The sequence below is a fragment of the Brugia malayi genome (assembly GCF_000002995.4).
Source record: "Brugia malayi strain FR3 genome assembly, contig: Bm_007, whole genome shotgun sequence".
Classification (NCBI taxonomy): Eukaryota; Metazoa; Nematoda; class Chromadorea; order Rhabditida; family Onchocercidae; genus Brugia; species Brugia malayi.
In genome coordinates, this window is record NW_025062284.1 from 300,331 (window position 1) to 320,624 (window position 20,294).

A 20,294-nucleotide genomic window follows, 5' to 3' on the forward strand; every position below is an offset into this window, starting at 1 on the left:
TTTTAGCACGATATCTCACAAACTGCTAGGACGTTAAATCAATCCACAAATTCCGAGTGAAATAAATTTTCACATTCAGAGCACCTGAAAATAAATAGTTAAACTATAAAACGAACATGATTACTCCTAGAAGATTTGAACTCAACATGCCGCACAATGAGATCAAGTTTGACTCACCTGCAAGAGAGCAAATCGCCAATACCTTCGTTATACGTTAATATCAATACGCGTATGTAGATATTTTACACGAAGTGCATGCCTCAAACGTATGTGAACAATAATATCCATATGCTCATGGATAAGTAAACATCACATACTTCCATAGTAAAAAATTTCGAGAAATTCTTTAATTTTAAATTAACATCTTCACGTTGCAACGGATAGTATATGCATGGTGTTGACACCATCTTAACCACAGGATCACAACTGCGATAAAAACAATTTACCTATACAAACAAGACGGAGAGTGAAAGCATACAAAAAGATAATGTTAAAAAGTACATTTCAAAATTATGATAATAGCTATTTAAACAGGAGAGAGTATATTATAGTATATAATCCGAAACAGTTTTGCTTACGCAAAAAAAAAAAAAGACGTTGAATAAATATCCTCACCCCCATTTTTCTAATAACAAGCAATACTCATGAACCAGATTTTTTTTAGGAAAATGAATTGGAAAGTTCTAGTAAAGTAAAGCATTTTAAACGACTGAAAATAAGATTGCTATGAAAAAAGAATGATAAAAGATATGCTGTCATACACGTAACTGCAAAACAACAATATCACCTCATTATATCAAGAAATAGAAATATCCTAATATAAATAACAAGAGCTCTTTTTTATTGAAAACCAAAAAAATAATTTTATAGCCATATAAAATAGACTTGTTGAATTTAAGACTGTAAACCGAACAATAATTTATTCTTCAAAGAAAAAATTGCTCTCCCCCAATTTTTCAATATATTGCTTCAAATTTATGAGAAAATAACAGGAAAACTGTAACACAACAGCGTAAGTACCAACAAAGTCACTGTCTTTGGTCATCCATCTTTTCTTAATACACTGTTAATAATATGTGCTAATTCTTTTTCCAGGAGTGGCAGAACAATAACACCTTCTTCATCTATGAATGCTCCTATAGATTTGAGGACCTGAAATGTTGGATGTAGTTTCCCAATAAGAATTATTAGAGAAAACAATTTAAACTTCTCCCAAAATATGTTTTTAACTATCCCACACACCAATGCATGAATGAACAGCTTGTATTCATTAACGAATTCAGTCACATTTTGGAGGAAAAATGATATGGAGAGTATTAATTTTATATTTTGTTTTACTACTACTGAAGCCTCAAAAAGTTTCGCCTATTTGTTTCTAACCGAGGATATAACGTCAACCGATAAATTTGTCATAAAGTTACTACGAAATGAATAACATTTTACAAACTTGGAAAAAATCACATACTTTGATGTATCCTGTACGCGGTTCTTGCATATACTCGGCTTCTAGAATATATTTGTCATCATATCTGAAAAATCGATGAACAATGACCATATAAAAAGCTTTTCCACATTCATAGAAATTTTATGGATACATAAATAAATCTGAAAAAAACCAACTTTTTGATCGATGATGACCATTTCCAATATCTTTTCGGAGTCCGTTCACTTGGATCTATTTCAACGGCTTGATAAAAAGTACCTTTTTCAATATACCACTGATAGAGTTGTAAAACACCCATTAATATAAAATATGTAATGGAACATGTTGCAAGCACCTAAAACTTTCATAAAATCATTATTTTGCGTTTTAAAAGTAACAAAAATTAAAAGAGAAAAACAACTGGATCAACAATTCAACCTATTTATGGATTAACAAATATAAAGAATTTATATGTAAGTGTAAATACATAATGAAATTGAATTTGGAGAAAAAATCACCGGTTTCGATTTTGGAAATGGCTCATAATAATCGTATATGAGGGCAATAGCGGCAAAACCAACAGCAATAGTAGATATTATTAACCGTCCATCTGCTAGCGTATGTCTCTCTGTCCAAGTATCATATTTTTCATTGAAAATCTAAATGCTTCTGGGTACACAAAATGTAAATGCATTTTTTTTAAAAAATATTTTTACAATACAGTTATTGATAACCTAGCAGTTATCAACTTATTCATCGATAGAAATGTAAACATTTATAGCGCTCTCCGAACATGAAAAATAGTGAACTACAAAGGACTTGTCAACGCCCCAACAACGACCTTAAAACTATTTCGGAAAATGAATTGATAATGAAGCAGTACTCTTGCTTTCAGAAAACATAAGCGGTATTAACCTTTCTAATTGCATCATCAATTGTGTTTCTTACGCTTGGCCCATCCCACTTATTTACTCGCAGTTGATCACAAGATTTATCCAACATTGCTTTAGAAGTTCCACTGCTTTGTGAATTCTAAAAGATTTGGGAAACATCGTGTCTACAGCAGTGGATGTTCCAAGTATTAATTAAAGCCTGATAATTTACGAAATATTTTCTCTTAAATAACTATCTTCCTACACCCCTTATGTGTAAAAAAATAGTCCATAAATTAATCAACAAAAATAACCAATAAGTAACAAAAATTCGTATGAAAAAAGACGGAAGTAAACAAAAAAGTAAGAGTTACTTCTCTCCATACTTTGGAAGATCTAATAAACAAATTTAAAGCTTCTCCATATCAACAAAACAGACTTACTTTGGATGGCATGATTGCAACTCTTTCGTTACAAATATTGTCTGAAAAACATCTTTTAATGAAAATTAATATTATCGTCGTGTAATGCAATACTTGCAAACAATATAATATCCTGATAGATATTAACACTTTACACGACGTCGATAGTGAATTCTGTTTCAACTGAAGTTTGTCTAACTATATTTTAGTCCAACTTCTTAGTAAATGGAACTAAAACTTCTACAGCAACCTTGTAATCAATCGCTAAAATTGTAGGACAACAAACATTATAGATGAAACATGAATCTCATGAATAATCCAAAACATGGTTTAAAATTTTCTACGATAAGCAAAGTACTCCACTTCCTATCAAGAAAGATAACCAAAGCTAATATTTTACTAATATTTTACTCTCTATGATCTTCAAGATGTGGAAAAAAACAGGAACAGTGAAGCCATTTATTTCACTAGCGATTTATTGCAGATGATAGTTTAACTTGAATACTCTATGTCTAAACATTTCATCCTAATCTACGAATTCTTCCTAGCTCATGCCTTCATTCGAAATATATATCATTGAATCACATTTTTCAGCATTCTAGATAAGTAAAAACACAGAGACATTCAGTAACTGGAATTCTCAATCGATAGTTAAAGATAATTTCTGGAACTTTGAACCTATTAATGAAGTTTACTGATGTCGGAAAAAAAAAACCTGTCGCCTATGACAGCATCACAGGTTGCTCACCTATTGCTGAAGAGACTATAAGTTCTTTGTCCATAAACTCATCTACTGTGTCTCAGGACCTAGTCAGTCATTCAAGTGAAAGTGTCACAAAACATTCAACTACTTCAATAAGGACAGTTTTTTTTTTTTTGCAAAATGATGAAATGAAATTACAAAAACTGATCTAAGGAAGTTAGAAAAGCAATAATCAAATAGTCCCAAAAGTTGAGTTAGCTTCTCAAGAAAATAACCTTTCACTGAGCAGCAGTACAGTCTACCTTTACCTTTACGGAATGCAATACACACCTGCACTTCCGGTTCGTGTGTCCCAGCCTAACAACACACGTCACCACGATGTTAAGGTAGCGAAAGGAATCCACTAGTACTGCACCTGTCTTTGGTTAGACGTTAAAGACGGGTTAGGGAATATGTGAGTGTGAGAGAATAAAGAAAAACAGAAATTCTCATTGGTGCTGGAAAATTTCCAGCTATGGTTTTACGACGAAAGCATGCCTCTCGATCGATATTTCCTGGCAGTGATGTTGTGATCGCGTGATTCTTGCTCGCTGTTCACGTGTGGATCGGTTGTGTTTGTGTAGTGCGTGAGGACTTCTGCAGACGTAGTGTAGGCGTATCTTTTTACGTCCTCACGTACCGTTTCAGCGTTTTTGTCACGTTTCTCAGCAACGGCAGGGAGCAGTTTGTCCGTTGCAACTAACAACTATACACGTTTTTAAAAGTTGTAACGGCTTGTAATCTGAGTTTACATTAGAGGGGTCAAGTTTGATGTGTTTTCAGTAATCTTTTTTCTCCTGCACATAAAGTTTTCCTCCTTTACTTAGAAGGCAAAGATTTAGAATAAGTTAATAGATTGAATCCCAAGTGTGAGTCTTGTTCCAGAGCGAATCGATGCAAAATCTTCTTTGTATCAGTTGTATCCCGGAGTAATAAGATTGTCCAATCACGTTGCACAGAAAAGTTAAAGATCACATTTGTTCTTACAGAGTGCTATCGCGGTCTGCTCCTGCATTTCACTGTGAATTATACGTCAAGGTTTCATTAGTGAATACACACTTTGCGAGTTATTATTCTGCAAACTTTCTATTTGTGCTGAACAATGGATGGTAGCATTGTTGATAATAAGCTTAATATGTCGCTGGGTTGGTTTCACTTAACTTATTTCGTTTATGTGATTCTTTTTTTTAATTTATGTGCTTGTTTCAATAAAAACTTGTTTTATTCGACTGTTGGCTGATTGATCGTATTTTGTTTCAAATTTAGGATTTCAAATTTATTTCATTGTGTTGGTTTTCTAGTTGAATTTCTTGGTTAATTTCCCATTCATAACTTCCAATTTTCATCTTACAGATGATATAATAAAAAGAGAACGTAAAGCGAAGCAGCGACAACAAGATAGTGGTATGCAAGGGTTAGGAACAAAACGTGTGGTACCAAAGCGCACTAACATTAAGAGGGTAATTTCTGATTACAGTGTACTTTTTTTATGTAAAGGGGCATTATTTATGGTTTTCTGATTAATGGTATTCATTACTCGCTATGTTTAAGAGACCTATGTTTAGATAGAGGTTTTGTGTATCCTCTACTTCCAAACGATTTAGAGAAATGAAAGAATCTTTGTAGGGCAAACGAGCAATCACACGTAGAAACCGCCAGCAAACTGTTGCAAATGGTGGACTTTCAGCAGCAACTACGATGAAAGTTGTCAATAGACTTGTCAACGTATCTTTTTCATTTCAATTTGATCTAGAATTTACGTCCTGCTTAGTATTTTCATTGACAGTTATGAGTTTTTATATGAAGCATAAGTTCAATTATATTTCAGAAAGCGATTCGACGACGAGCCAATCAGTCACTTATAAATCGTGCGGTGACATTGCGTCGTCGCGTTCTTCGACGGAATTCTGCTGTGAGACCAGCCGTATGTTCAGCTGCCATTCCTCTTTTTGTATGGGCTGTAAGGCCCTGCTGCATTTTAATGCGTTGTTAAATGATTGGAAACCAGTGATCTAAATGATCGTCCAATTGATTGTTCGAGAAAGCAGCACGTAAAGATAACGTCAAGCACTACTGTTGAAGAACTAGAAACAGAAATTGTTATGGCGTGGTGTTGCATCAAATCCATACGTGTCACTGTGATGCAATTTTGTTGGCAATTACTTAGCTTACGTCACATGACTTTAACCTCAGGAAGAGGAGGTTTACCTGAGAATGCCAAAGGCAATGAATCAGCCGTGTTATTACTATTATTATTGTCATGAATGAATGGTCTTTGATGGGTTCTTGATTTGATGTTTTGAAAATTCCATGGAATGTGAGTGAACGTCGCCATTTACTGCATTGTACACACCAGACGGACAATGATTTAAAAAAAAAAAAAAATTACCGATCGATATCCGGTGAAGTTTTTTTGTTTGTTGATGAGTTACGAAAAGAAAGCTTTTATACTCAACGCTTTTTTCTCATCAAATGCATTATTTCGGCATGCGTCTTACTTTGTGTGAAGAGTAGGAAAGATCCTTGTTTCAACATTCACGAAGTGAGTTTTTGTGAAGTATGCAGTAATTCTATAGGGATTAAATTATTTGAATTAATGGGTTCAGTTTGGGGAAGTCTCATTTTCAGGTGAACGGATTACGTGCGCGGAGACAAACAGCAGTTGTTGGATCACGCCTTGTAGGCCGTTTATCAGGTGTTAGTCAACGCTCTCGAGTAATTGGTGGAAATCCCAGAAGAAATGTGCGCAGACAGCCAGTAGTCTTCACTTCACCTCAGGTAGCACTAGCTCGTCTTTGGCTCGACTGGTTTTGTTTACATTACATTAAGTACCAGTTTACTTGTCGTTACAGTTGGTACGTGGTCGAGGATTATCACATATGGGTCAACTTGTAAGTGATAGTGAAGCATTCATGGTTGGGCAACGCGAAATGTAAGTTCGTGTATTATTTGGTCGAGTTGTAATCTACTTTTTAAACTCAGTGGTGAAAAAAGAAGATATAATACATTTCAAATAATATCGAACATTGGAAATAGATCTTTTGGAAAACAAGTTGCTGAGAGTTGTTGATGGCAGACACTACTGCTCATGACAGCTATGTGTTCAATATTAAGGTTTGCTGCTTGTTACAGTGTTCGTCCAGTGCTTCAACAGAAGATGTTACGTCGTGAGATGGTGGCTGCACATCCACATCGTGAAGTTGTCGTGCAGCGCCGTACACGTCCAGTGATAGTTGAACAACAGCCCATAATTATTCGTCGTGGAGGGATACGTAAACGAGCTGTTTTGAATGAACCAAGTGTCGTCGTTGTAAGAAATGCGGTACATTTCTTGAATTACTCCTCAAAAAATTTGTTTCTACTGTTGTCATTTAATGATTTCATTTCGACAGTTACAATTTCAACTGGTGTATTGTTTTAGCCACCGCAGGTTCATTTCCGCACACAACCTGAATTTGGACGTGTTCAGCGTGCTGTCGACGTGCTACCGCGTAACCGCCTAATTCGCAAAACGCCATATGTTGTCAACCCAAATGCTGTGCAGATGCGTAAAGCATTGGGGATTGGTTTACGAAGAGTAAGTTTTCACAACTTGTCAAATAGATGACGATGTTAGTCATTGCTTAGTAAGTCCTCCATGTGCATAAAAAGTTTCTTCATTGAAGGTTTACTTATGTGACATGTTGTTTGCACATTATGTGATAAAACGTTTTTGATACTTTCCGCTTCCGAAATAAAAAGAGGTTAGGGAAATTTCTCTTACACTTTTAAAAATTTCAGTCGGAGCCACAGCGTTTCGAGTCAAGCAACACGTTTCTCCAGCGTATACCTGTAACAAGTCGTCGAGGACGTGGTTTCCAGAATATGATTTACAATTAATTCAATTTTTTTTCTCTGATGTTGTATATGCGTTAAAATGCTGACCTGTTACGCTCATTGGTTTTTTTTTTTTCCTCATTTGCTTTATTTTTTCGTCAGCATCTCACTAGTACACTATTTCCTAGTTGGTATGAATTTTTTTCTACTGTTATTTCAAGTATAGTTTGCCAGATCTAGTATTTAATAATTTTTAAGTCTTCTAAAGTCGGTAATGAAGCATCTTCCCTCATGTTTGGGAAAAAAGTGATTGGGGTGGACCGACTTTTTCGTGCTTTTGCTACTTGTTACTCTTTTTTTGTGATGTTATGTGCAACTGATTTCTATACATAATAAAATTGATTGGCATTTTGTTGTTTAAGAGTTATCATTTAATGGATAGATTCGTGGGATGTTAAATTTCAATGTAATCATTGTTGAACAAAGTAGCAAGTACCGATACAAGTGGAAAATCATCTATGAACTAAATAGATATCATAGAGGACAGCAGGAGTATTACAATGACTTCTATTAAAAGAAAGGACTAATAAGTGAGAAAGGAAATGATCAGTTGAAGTTGCAAATTGTTTGAGTGCATCGAGAAGACTTAAGCCTTCACTTCTCGTCCTGATGAGCTATATATCAAACCAGGTACGAGAATATCACAGTATTCCGCTCCCTGATAGTGGACAAAGTGAGGCAAAATGCAATAGTAATAGGACAACAGGACATTATGAGCTACAAAAGTTGTGAATTTTGCATTCCTTGCGATCTGCTTGCTCACTCGGGAAGTGCTCTCGAGAATACCAGAAATGCATTGCTTTTTGTCTGATGACATCAACGAAATACACCACTCCACTGACTTTTGCTGCCTAACTAGAGCGAATTAACCAAGAAATGTTCCGTAGAAATGAAATATACGTTAGAAATGACCTATATTGTTCCCCCATTTAAATGCTTTCAGTGTTAGCTATCAATTAATGAAATTTATTCAAATTCAAAGTAGGTTACACTAAAATTTCCCGAGAAAACATTTTCTTCACGATAAAGCCTGGAATTGTTCGTATCCATAATACACCAATAACGACAACTCACAGTGATGCACACGAGAAACAGTTTCTGTTACTGAAGTGATCGATGGCAGTTCTTCGTGAGAAAGGAACATAGATGACGAATCACTCGGAAGTTATTTGAATCCCACAATTTTAAAAATATTAAGTGTTTTCAGACCTTTTATCTGATTTAAAAATGTCAACATCAACCATCTAGAAGCATATTATCATATGCTTCGTAACGAACCCTATAAAATTGTTAAAGTCAGCAGATGAGGACAATAGCTGTACAAACCGCAAAAACTTTACAGCTGTCAACATAAAACAATTATATCAGACAATTAACAACCATAAATTCAGCGAAAGAAAAACGGCCTGAAATCATCTGATGCACCAAAAATAAAAATTTACAAAGAAATAAAAACATGAACAGCTGGAAATAACCAATAAATAGAAAATTAAAAATTTTGCAAATTATTGGTAAACCGTAAAACAAGAGTGTCAATTTATAAATGGTCTATATAATCACTTACTTGCTTATGTACTGAATTAATGCATACGAAAAATTAGCCTTGAGTATCTGCCTGACACTCTGTTAATAATAATTACAATAAAATACAGAATCGAAATCGAAAACATAAACAGAAATTCTCGAAGTTTTAATCAAAAGACTTATGTAATATTACTCAAGAGTTAGAATTTAGAACAACAGGAGAACAAATAATGGATTAAACAGAAGGTCAGTTCCATCGAGGCTAACTAATATTTACTGCCGAAATCAGGAAAAATCTAAGATAGAGTCATAAATGAGATGAGTTCTATTTCAAAAACTCTAGAAAATCAATATTCGAAATTGGAGGAAAACTATTAATTAAAATTGGCTTTTGATGCACAGTTGAAAATGCAAAACTTTTAAACAAATTATGTATAAATTCATTACTAATCAGCAACGGTCTCAAACAGCTTCTACTTCTTCATCCATGACGTCACACGTTTCCGGAAGTAAAATTTCCGGATCCACAATCTAAACAAATTATATGTAAATTAACTAGCTTCAGCTAGACAATTAAATTTTAAACTGCAATAAGATAAGTTTGATAATTTCTATAATATAAACTTTTCTCTCTAAATTCATCATCAACCAGAGAAATAAATAGCTCAGTTATAATGATCGTATTTCAGGTTATGATTCATATTTCAATATTCCACAAATATTTCATTTAATTCTCTCTCTCTTTTTTTTTGTATATGATTGTAAAATTACGTAGCCGTTTATTATACAAGTCCACCATACAACACCTGTAAACTAGAAAAAACCAAGAAAAATCCCAAGTCAAGCTCACCATTATCCCGGACCATATCATTCAGTATCAAACAGCAGATGCATAACATTTATGAGTTTCATTTATTAAATTAAAATCACACAAATATTTTACCTCGAGATCACCATGTTCAATGAGCAAATGAACCCGTTTATGATAACTTTCATGTTGCTCCATTGCCTTGCGATCTGCGAAAGTTCTCAAACAAACCTAAATCAAACATATTATACTTACATCATTTGAACAAGTTTCATTCTTTTAACAGTAACAAATATATTCATTTGTTGTGTAAAATATATTCATTACCATGAAAAATATTCATGGGGAAAAACAGTAGAACAAATATGCTTTGAGAACCGCAAAACTCGAACTGTAAAAGAATTACAATCTCATTAAGTCTATTTATTCTACAGAAGAATGAAACTTACTTCGCAAAACAATGGCCGCTCAGTTCTTGCCATCGGATGTTCAATATCAATATGTTCCACGCATTCCAACCTTGACATGAAGACTACTTTACAGATGGGACAATCAAAACGTTCAAATGACAATGCACGGGCTTGTTCGAATATTTCGTCAAGATTAAATGAATTTTCTTCAGCTGATTTTAATAATTCTGATAGTCTTCGCATCTACAAATGAAATTATTAATCTGGAATTCACATAATTATGATTGCAAGTTCCTGAGTTATTTCGAAACATATAATTGGAAGTTACAAAGAAACTTAATAAATGCAGTCTAGACAAATGGAAATAATTCGATAGTGCACAAAGTCAATAAGTTTCAAGAAAATGTGTTTTTGAAACATGTTTCTTCATTGAAGTCAATTTTGCGTGAAAATTATATGATCAATGTGCTACAATCTTCTTAGATCTTTCTTCTAATCTCACTCTTCTGATGGAAACTAACTTTAATCCTCCATTAACCCTCCCTAATTGAATATTTTTCTTTTTTTGTTACCTTTTCAACTATGGGAGCACTTGGTAATAATTCTCCACGTCGAATTTTTTCAATCCACGGCCGCGCATCAGGACCTAAACCAAGTTTTCGCTTTCGTGGACGACTTGGAGGTGTGAAAAAGGGTTCACCGGCGCTACGCACTATTATGGCATCATCAGGAATATCTGCTGGTGGCCTTCGATTGCTGTAATAATAGAGATATCAATTAAAAATGATAAAGGTGGAAATCAGAAGCAATATTAAAATCAAACATTTAGTATAATTGTGTCCTTTCAAAAAATTCATTTTTCAACTTTTAATGTCTTTTTTAACGTACAAAAAAGAAATAAATTATACAATTTTATTATTACATGACTTTAGACAAGCCAAAGCTATCTATTTTTCCATAATTACAAAGATGAGTTAAGGTGGAAGAATATAAAGAAAGCATTCTTAAAATAACCATTTATAATGCAATCAAAATCGACAAATAATTTAAATTATAATTCCACATCTAAATTATAATCCCCATATGAGTAATACAGATCTTACAGGTACAAGTCCCTACGCGAATTAGACTTTATGGAAATTATGGGGCAAACTTCAACCTGGTGTAATCCTAATGTTCATTCAAATAAATTAGGAGAATTGGTTGTTTACCTTGCAAACGGCTTCCAGGCTTCTTCAAGTTCTTCCTTTGTTGAAACATGTGTTTTCAAATGTTTCTTTAAATTACCCTTAAGTCTGCATGTTTTGCCGCAGTAAGGACACGCATGAGGAGTGAACCCACTATGTACCGAGCGATGCTCAAATAAATTCGATTTAAACCGAAATGCTTTCCCGCAAATATCACAGCCAAACGGTTTTTGATCTGTATGAATTACAGCATGTTGTTGCAGGCCTAAAACTATCAGATTGCACTCCTTCTTAATTTTTGAAGAAAATCATAGAAATTCTAAAGAACTGCATTGGTGAGCTTCGAATGATCAATGCACGCGCATAGTTCTCAAACTACCTATGTGGATCTCGAGACATATGATTTTTATGTGCACAACTTGCACAATTTAATTCTTCGTTCACAATTTTTAACTTCTAAAATATGGAATCTTTCTCGCATACCGGTGTAACTTCTATGGTGAACAAATAAATGAGGAAAGTGAAAGCATCTATAAAAACCATTTACTAATTGTTCCAAATACTTTCACTTTAAGGATAATTAAAGCTTTTAGAATTCATTAATGAAACCGAGAAATGGAAATTTATCAACTGATTCATTCTACAGTTATGAAAAATTGACAAGGAAAGAATGGGGCGAAAATGTTTACCTTTAAACGAAACAAAAATTTTGTTGCATATATTACATTGATGTACAGCCCGTGGTTGGGTATGATGTGGAGTATCATCGTCGGTACCAAACTTGAAAAAAGATTACGTTAACAGTTTTAAATACAGCATGTTAAAATAAATGTCAGAATTTTAGGAATAATCAAAATTCTAATATAAATTCTAATATCCAGTCAACCGAAACCCACAGAATCGATACAGACTAAAATTCTTGCAGTGGTAGGGAACTCAAACTTATTTCTTAACGAATACCCAAAGTTGTCATAGTTTGGAAGAGTTTCAAAATTAGTGTAAAATGCAAAATGAATGCAAGAAGCGAGTTTTATGAACTTGAATGCAGGTGGCAGAAACTCTAAAAAACTCATGTTAGTTTTTGTCGTCAGATTAAATGAATACTGAAATTTACTTCATGTTCAGTAGCATATGTAGGATCGTGGAGATCATCATCCATTCGCCGTAAGTCGTCATGCTCTGGATCCATCTGTTGATGATAAACAACCCCATCTGGTGTTACATGTCCTCCTGCCATGTCGTTGTGATGTAAAGCCATAACATGAACAGTACATCCAGATAATTCAAGATCACAGCGAATCCTTCCTTTTTTTTCTTCCAATATACTCAACAAATTATTCTATGTTACTAGTACTTTTACCTGGAATGTCCTGAAAATTAAATTCGAATATTCTATGATAATACATGGCTGAGATGAAGTAATGACAACAAATGACTGTTGCGACTTTTCATACAGAATGATCCCTCTTCCCGAAAAACTGACTCATAATCTGTAAATTCAGTTCTTTGAGTGACATGAGTTGAACCTAATAGGAAAAACCTAGGAATACAAGAATAAGCCGTGCTATCTTGGAACCAAGAAAGAATATGACCCGAATTTGGAAAGATTAAGCATATCGTTGTTTGCAAAACTGCGAAAAAATAGTTAATTTCTCGCGAAGTATCATATTCATCAGCTTAAATTTATCAAAGTCTAGCAAAAACGAGATTAAATCATCACTAGGTAAGTGACTTTTCCGGGAAGCAAGCAAACCCAAAAAGTCACGATGATCAAGGTATTCAATCAAGGAAAAAATGTTAATCCTAATGTTTTTCTTAATTCAGCTTATCCCTTCTTCTACCATATCTTAAGACACATTCTGAATTATAATTTAGCTGCCTATGTTAAAATAGCGTTGATGCTAAATGTAGGTAAAATGGAATAAAAAAAAAAAAAAAAACCGGACGTGAATCTTTATTCGGAAAATCCGAAATTTAAACAATAGCTACTTTCGAACATAAACTACAGAAAATAAGTGTCTTCATTACGACTACTGCGTACTACCAATCTAACATTGCATCGTAAATTAGAAAACCAAAAGTGGCACTTAAAATGCTTTCTAAATCAGCACTATTCAAATTAATTCTTTTGTTTTTTTATCAAAACAAAAGCAAGGGTCAACAGTTAAACAATGAAAGGAGCTAGAACAATGAGTGTGTCTTAAAAATTCTGTAAAGAGCAATCTGAAATGTAAATGTGTCTCATCATCATTGGTAACGAAGAAGGATTTCGTTCGTTAGATCATATCTTCATAAAATGTTAAAGGTAGAAGAAAATTCAAAAAAAAAAAAAACTATACAAGCAAAGGAAATGGGAAAAGAAATGGGAAAACAAATGAAACACTACTAGAAAAATAATTTTAGTCCATAAAGAACAAAAATTTTGCGTCATTGAAAAAGAACAAGTAAAATACAGAAGGGAAGTTTACAAATGACCTCACACAAATAAAATCATTTAGTTGCAATAAGTTGCTCAAAAAATCCAGCAAAAGCATACTTTGCTGGATTTTTTCTATCTCGACTACAATTTCAATATAAGCTAATTGTTATTACAGATAAAGGAATAAGTATCCAGCAGTCCTATTTGACATTTCATTACAAGCAAGGGATGAGAGAATGAATATTCACTGATACGGTAAGTAGGGTACACTATTACAAAATCGTCAAAACATCGCGATATTCAGTTCAGTACACTCTTTGAGGGTAGCATTACTACAGATCAGACATTCTACACAATGTCCTCTTGTAGAACTGAAGATGTCCTCTTGTAATCATTTAACTTATCAAACAATAGACGGTGAAATGTAACAGAAGAAAGCGATATTCAAGAGGAATAAGCCGAGAACAACGACATTAGGAATGGAAGCATAATGAATATATAAATATGTCAATAGTTTCTGCTAAAGTTTGTTATGCTTCATTTCTATCAAATATAAGTAAAAGGTCAAAGGACTGGCAAACTCATTAGGGAAGTCAATTTAAATGAATTTCAAGTAAAAAGTCACTCTTAACTGCTCATGTGAATGTCGCTGTGTTTTAAATGTTTAAATGCATATGTATGCAATATATATGCTTTAAACTAACTGTAAATAAATGGAGATTAAGCTTCTAGCAGATTAAACTTTTTTGATTTTTATCAAATTAAACTTTTCACGCGATTGAAACGTCGAAATAAATTAAACAATTTTAAAAAAAAAAAACAAATGTAAAAAGAAAACTTTGAAAAAAAGACAATTACAGGAACCCAACAGATCAGTCATAAATTTGAAGGAAATAAAATTCCCGCGGTTACCACAACTCAGCAACAATGCATGAAAACTTTTCCAAGTCATACAACAAGATATATGGTTATTTTAAAGAATATCAAACATTTCACACATACATGCATGCATATACACCCACACACATACACACACGGGCATGTATGCATGTGAACATACATCCGCGTGCTTACACAGACCAGCCACACACACACACACACGTACATTAACTTGCATAAATGTATGGTAGATGTACACTGCACACACACACACACACACATACATACATCTATATATAATCCAATATATATGCATGTACGCAAAGGCATAATAAGCATGTGGACGTCCACAGACGTGAAGCACTCACGGAACATTCACACGCACGTGTGTGTATCCCACATGCACATCCATGCAGATGACACACATATGAACATTCACTGACATACATTCACGCGGGTGGGACGATATGGTACCATACAGTATCGACCGGAACACATACATACATACATACACCGACAGACACAGACACGACACTACGATAGGGCGACGGCCATGGAGACGGTAGGGAGAAGAGAAGAAGCAGTGCGTCCTCATCGCTTCGCCACAACACACTATCACTCTCCGCTCCTCCACTTCCTCTTTGCTTCTCTGCGAATGCTCTCTACTCGTGTCAGCACAGCATGAAACATCATTTCCTCTCAATGTCTCTGCTCTCATACAATCACGCACTTTCTTTTTTTCTCTGCTATCCTGCGTCATTGTTGTCGTAAAATACTCAATGGCTAGAGCAAACATATCAGAGTGTTATAGGAAGAAAAGGCGGTAATATGAATGTTGGCTGCATGCCAATTCATTCCACTGTTGCTTTTGCGCCTTTCTTCGTTGGCGGTTTTGTCCTGTCCATCTAACTTTAACTTAACTACGGGAATTTAATGAACTTTCTAGAAGGGTAGTATACATCATGCTTAATTTTTATTCTACTTGTTGCACTACACATAGTCTAATTGCGTTTTATTTAATTTCGAGTTATTCTGAATAAACTTTCAATAATTTATAGATCATTTAACGCCGATGCATTATTTGTAAATTCATTGTTTGCTGCTAATAAACTGATTGTAGGCACTCTATCGAGTTGGAAATATTCAGATAAAACGGAACCGATGAATGGCATTTCAGGTAAATCGGCCAAAGAAGCGATTTGCTGTCCAGAACGTCATATTTTGTCCGTATTCGATCTTACAAAATGGTGCCGCTCAAAGGTTAATTCATTTGTTTGTTTAATTCGAGCAATTTCTTACTTTTTTGTGCATCAGGGATGCAACTTTGATAGAATGCTATTCTTATTTCTCATTGTTCCGAAATAGTTTTCCACTTATTTAGAACTTTTTGGATACACATCCTGAAAAGAGTTGTGATAAGATTGTTTGTTCGTGTTTATGTAAATATAAACATTGACTACCAAGAACAAATTTGCTCAAGACAACGATAAAATAAAGAAAGAAACAGAGCAGTAATATGCTCTTTTAATTGATTAAACAATTTTCATGAGTAATCACAAAGCAAAAACTAATTATTGAGTAGAATATTAATTTAGTGAAAATTTTCAATCAGTGCTCTGAGATGCTGTTTATGGCGTAGACTATTCATATTTGTTATATGTTGAAAGTGTTGAGATAGTATTTTAACAAATTCAATTACCTTTTGATGAGAGATCATTAATATTCTATATCATCCCATATTTCATTATCTGCGGTTTTATGTGATAAGATATTTAGAGACTTTTCAGGCTTATATGGAATATATGGCAATGGTAAATGAACTGAATGATGCAGTGAAAGGTGTTATGTCAACGGAAGATATTCCTATCAGTCCAAAAGTTATGGATGCAATTGACATTTTGGACGATCTTCAGGTTTCTTATGCTTTTTTATTATCGGTAGCAAATTTTAAAACGACATTTTGTAAAGAAGCATATTTTCGTTTGTTCTCTTACTAAGTAGCGTTCTACCTTTTTGCGATGTTGTATACATGCCTTACTTAAATCATTAATGACATTTATTATATTCTAATTTTTCTTGCCATCTTAACATCAGATTACACTGCTTGCCTTTATCACTGAAACGATTCTTCCAAAAACTCGATAACAAATATTCTCAGATCAAATAATAATGATTATTTTTTAGAAATGGACACTTGAATATCCTCCAGAAGATATGGGAACACAGCGTTTCGGTAATGTTGCATTTCGTAAATGGTATGATCGTCTAACAGAGGTTTCGCATTTTCATGAATTTTCATTTATGAATTTAAGTAGTATTCATGCAGACAATTAATTTTTCGTTAAATTACTTAATTTTTGATTTGCTTTTTTAGGAAGCTGATGATATAATTTATGGCCTTTTGACTGCAGAAAAAAAAGGCTTCGTCGTGGAATTACTTCCATACTTTTTGAATTCATTCGGCAATGCAACGCGAATTGATTACGGATCAGGTTGCACATTTTTACTTTACATTGATTTTTCTGAATATTCTTTTTGAAAATTTACTTTATATCGAAATGATCTATGGTGATTAAAAAGACTGGTGGTTTTTCTTGATTTGTGTTTATTCTACAATGCATTCAAAAATCTTTTAGGACATGAAGCCTCCTTTCTAATATTTATGTTTTGTCTCCGTAAATTGGGCGTATTTGTGCCATCAGATAATCGCTCACTTGTCCTTCGATTATTTCTAAAGTAAGGTTACATGATCGTTTAAATAAACTATAGATTATTGATGAACATAACTACTTTGTCCTTTATTTCATTTATTATGATTGATTTCTGAAATTTATGTATTATTTTCTAGAGCTTTTATCAATAACGTTATTATGCTGCAACTTGTTGAACGGATAAATTCTTATTTTGAAGTTTGTCAATGATCGGTGTTTTGTCTCTTTTGTATTCTGCATATCCTTTTTCAGATATATACGATTAATACGGTGTCTTCAAACTACTTATAGAATGGAACCAGCTGGAAGCCGAGGTGTACATGCACTGGACGATTTTCAGTTCATACCTTTTCTCTGGGGTAGTTCCCAACTTATCGGTAGGTAATTGTCTGAAAAAATATCATGAATAAAAACTTACGTTTTATCTTTGTTGCCAGACTTCTTACAGTCTTTTCGCTCTATTCTTTATTATAGGAAATAAACGATTGGTACCAGAGTCTTACTTGAAGCCTGATATTGTCGAAATGCACTCTTCAAGAAATCTATTTTTTGATGCTATCCAGTATATCAATACCGTAAGATTAATCATATAAATAAAAGGGGGTATTTATAGATCAGCTCGATAATCTGCAGTAATGATGTCATTTATAAGTTTTCAGATTTTTTCTTTGAACCGTAAATTCTTTCTCCGCTACTGAATGCCAAATATTTCGGAAAAACAATGTAAATGATTACTTATTCTGAAAAAAATAGAAGAACTATCATTTTTTTTTGTTTTGAGCAATCTGGTATTGAGATTCCAACATCATTTTTGATTTTTAGACAAAAAATGGTCCCTTTCATGAGCATTCAAATCAATTGTGGAATATTAGCGCTGTACAAACTTGGGAAAAGATAAATTCTGGCTTGTTCAAGATGTATGAAGCTGAGGTAATCTTTATCAGTTAGTGTAGTAGCTTTCTCATGTTTTTCGGCATCTGCTTTACTCAGAAAGTTTTCGACATCTACTCAGAAAAATATTGACCAAAAATTGTTTGATAATGCTGAAAATTACATGAAATAAAATGGCAGAATTATGTTAAAGACAATATAGAATTGATGAGAGTATATTCTAAAATTAAAAAAAAAATGTCGATTGAGAATGAGAGCTGAGCGAATGAAAGCTGAAGGTACAAAAAGCTGAAAAGATAGAGTAAGGCAGTACTTCTCATGAATTGATTTTCTCTAAATTGTCAAAGTTGTTATTATTATTTATCTTTATTATGTGATTTCTCAGTTTGATTTTTAGGTGCTCAAGAAGTTCCCAGTAGTGCAACACTTTCAGTTTGGATCTTTGTTTTCAATAGAACCAGTCAAAGAAATGGACGATCCGAACCTCATTGGTACGGGCAATGATGTCACAACGTCTCCAGCTTCTAAATAAATTAGCTTTTAAAAATGTATATGGAATGTCTGCTATGTTGGTGGTGAAAGGATGTTATAGAGTATTTAGCAGATAGTTTGTATCATATCGTGATTTTATTATATCGTATGTATTTGCACTCAAAATTTTACCAATCCAAGGACATGAAAATGAAATGTCCACCATATATGGTGTATATCTATTTTATATTCTAGCTTGTCATTTTAATAATTTTATAAATAAATATGTGGTAGTAAAATTTTTTGTTTTGTAAGTATAATAGAATGGTAGTTTTGATGATAATCATATATTTAATGCTTTTATATTTACGGTAAAGTAGGTGCATGATAATTTTTGGATAATGTATGTAAATTTTACTTTGTTGTTGTCATTAATGTGTAATTTTTTTGTCGAGTAATATTTATTGATTTGAAGGATTGATTATCGATTTTTGGATTGATGTGTAGTACTGAGGTGATCGATTATTCAAAAAAGGGTGCATAGTGCTGGTCACTTTAATTTAATTCCAGAAATAGTTCAAGCAAATTTGAAGTGGTTAGTTCAGTTGCAGTTAAAGAGAGCAAAAATTATTAGATGGATCGATATTCAAAATTGTATACATTATGTGGAGAACAGACATTATATACCATTGAAGTTGTTTATCGAGATCTACCAAAAAAATAAATGAATATTGTTTAGTTAATTGCGTTTAATTTTAGGATTGCATGTGACATATCTAACTTGGTTGTTATTGTCTGCTAGAGGAGATAGTTTTAAGCATTTCTTACCAGAATTTTCATTTTCAATAAAAGAATTGGATTTTATTGAAGAGGAGCACATTCTAAAACAACAGAAATATGATGCTACAGACAGATTTCAAGTAGAATTTTTTGTTTGTTTTTTCAAGTGTCCTCAAATAATGAAAAGAGCTGTATAAACAATAGCTGCATGAATTTTATTGAATTTCAAGTTTTGTGAGCAAGAGATTTAATCATAAAAAAAAATCTTTTTTCCACTATAGTATCGAAATAATCAGATAAAAATACAAACATTTAGCTGTTTGATAATATAATAACTTTGTGAAGTTCAAGAAAAGATGGGTTTCACTTAAATGATTCAATTAAATTTCAATAAAATTCAATTAAGATAGCTGAGGAAGATGTCAAATCTTAAACTTATAACAATTTTCACTGCATGCATATGTGCTGCAATTTACATTAGACTAGTAGCTTTTAATTCTGATAAGATGCTTCAATTCGAGATATCAATTGATCTTTGCAAATTGTTATCAGTAATTTAGCTTTTGTTTAACTCTCATCCTTGTTTATGTTTATTATTTCTCGTTTTGTTTCATGCCAATCCATTAATTTATTGAAATGATTATGCAAATGTAATCATATTTTGGTGGAAAAAAAATAATTTTTAAAATGTTAAAAGTTTGTTATCTACAAGCATTATTGTTTCCAAGAGCTACGGAAGTTGGTTGAATTCATTTTATTTTCTTTTTCTAAGTGCTTCCAAGATTGCCAGCTATCAAGGTTATTTATCTTGGAAGATTTATTTGTCCTGAAACTGGCCAACACGATGAATAAGTGTGAAAATGATTCAAATTATTAGAG

The 20,294-nt window shown here is 33.2% G+C and overlaps 6 protein-coding genes across 6 annotated transcripts; 2 read left to right on the plus strand and 4 right to left on the minus strand.

Annotated features, from left to right (window-relative positions):
- Nucleotides 1-25: 25 nt before the first annotated feature.
- Bm974 (Uncharacterized protein) lies at nt 26-407 on the minus strand (the record flags this gene model as incomplete). The annotated part of the gene is made up of 3 exons (XM_043082672.1): nt 26-84; nt 178-202; nt 318-407. 3 exons carry the CDS (start codon nt 405-407, stop codon nt 26-28), a joined length of 174 nt encoding a protein of 57 aa, XP_042938606.1.
- Nucleotides 408-1,041: 634 nt separating this feature from the next.
- Nucleotides 1,042-2,750, minus strand: Bma-hpo-21 (Conserved hypothetical protein, putative; the record flags this gene model as incomplete). The annotated part of the gene is made up of 6 exons (XM_001897074.2): nt 1,042-1,152; nt 1,466-1,529; nt 1,621-1,778; nt 1,942-2,082; nt 2,339-2,455; nt 2,739-2,750. 6 exons carry the CDS (start codon nt 2,748-2,750, stop codon nt 1,042-1,044), a joined length of 603 nt encoding a protein of 200 aa, XP_001897109.2.
- A 1,811-nt stretch (nt 2,751-4,561) lies between these two features.
- On the plus strand, nt 4,562-7,338 carry Bm10770 (Uncharacterized protein; the record flags this gene model as incomplete). The annotated part of the gene is made up of 9 exons (XM_043082673.1): nt 4,562-4,604; nt 4,813-4,919; nt 5,086-5,184; nt 5,288-5,383; nt 6,088-6,237; nt 6,312-6,391; nt 6,592-6,781; nt 6,881-7,036; nt 7,240-7,338. The coding sequence occupies 9 exons, from the start codon at nt 4,562-4,564 to the stop codon at nt 7,336-7,338; spliced, it is 1,020 nt and encodes a 339-aa protein (XP_042938607.1).
- Nucleotides 7,339-9,321: 1,983 nt separating this feature from the next.
- Bma-lsl-1 (conserved hypothetical protein,hypothetical protein) lies at nt 9,322-12,522 on the minus strand (the record flags this gene model as incomplete). The annotated part of the gene is made up of 7 exons (XM_001897071.2): nt 9,322-9,390; nt 9,803-9,898; nt 10,117-10,320; nt 10,650-10,833; nt 11,289-11,529; nt 11,954-12,044; nt 12,379-12,522. The coding sequence occupies 7 exons, from the start codon at nt 12,520-12,522 to the stop codon at nt 9,322-9,324; spliced, it is 1,029 nt and encodes a 342-aa protein (XP_001897106.1).
- Nucleotides 12,523-14,926: 2,404 nt separating this feature from the next.
- Bm10771 (Zinc finger, C2H2 type family protein) lies at nt 14,927-15,322 on the minus strand (the record flags this gene model as incomplete). The annotated part of the gene is made up of 1 exon (XM_043082674.1): nt 14,927-15,322. The coding sequence occupies one exon, from the start codon at nt 15,320-15,322 to the stop codon at nt 14,927-14,929; it is 396 nt and encodes a 131-aa protein (XP_042938608.1).
- A 401-nt stretch (nt 15,323-15,723) lies between these two features.
- On the plus strand, nt 15,724-18,696 carry Bm7078 (protein phosphatase 2A, regulatory subunit B, putative; the record flags this gene model as incomplete). The annotated part of the gene is made up of 9 exons (XM_001897070.2): nt 15,724-15,822; nt 16,350-16,475; nt 16,747-16,836; nt 16,937-17,054; nt 17,199-17,298; nt 17,526-17,650; nt 17,748-17,848; nt 18,096-18,203; nt 18,562-18,696. 9 exons carry the CDS (start codon nt 15,724-15,726, stop codon nt 18,694-18,696), a joined length of 1,002 nt encoding a protein of 333 aa, XP_001897105.1.
- Nucleotides 18,697-20,294: the final 1,598 nt, after the last annotated feature.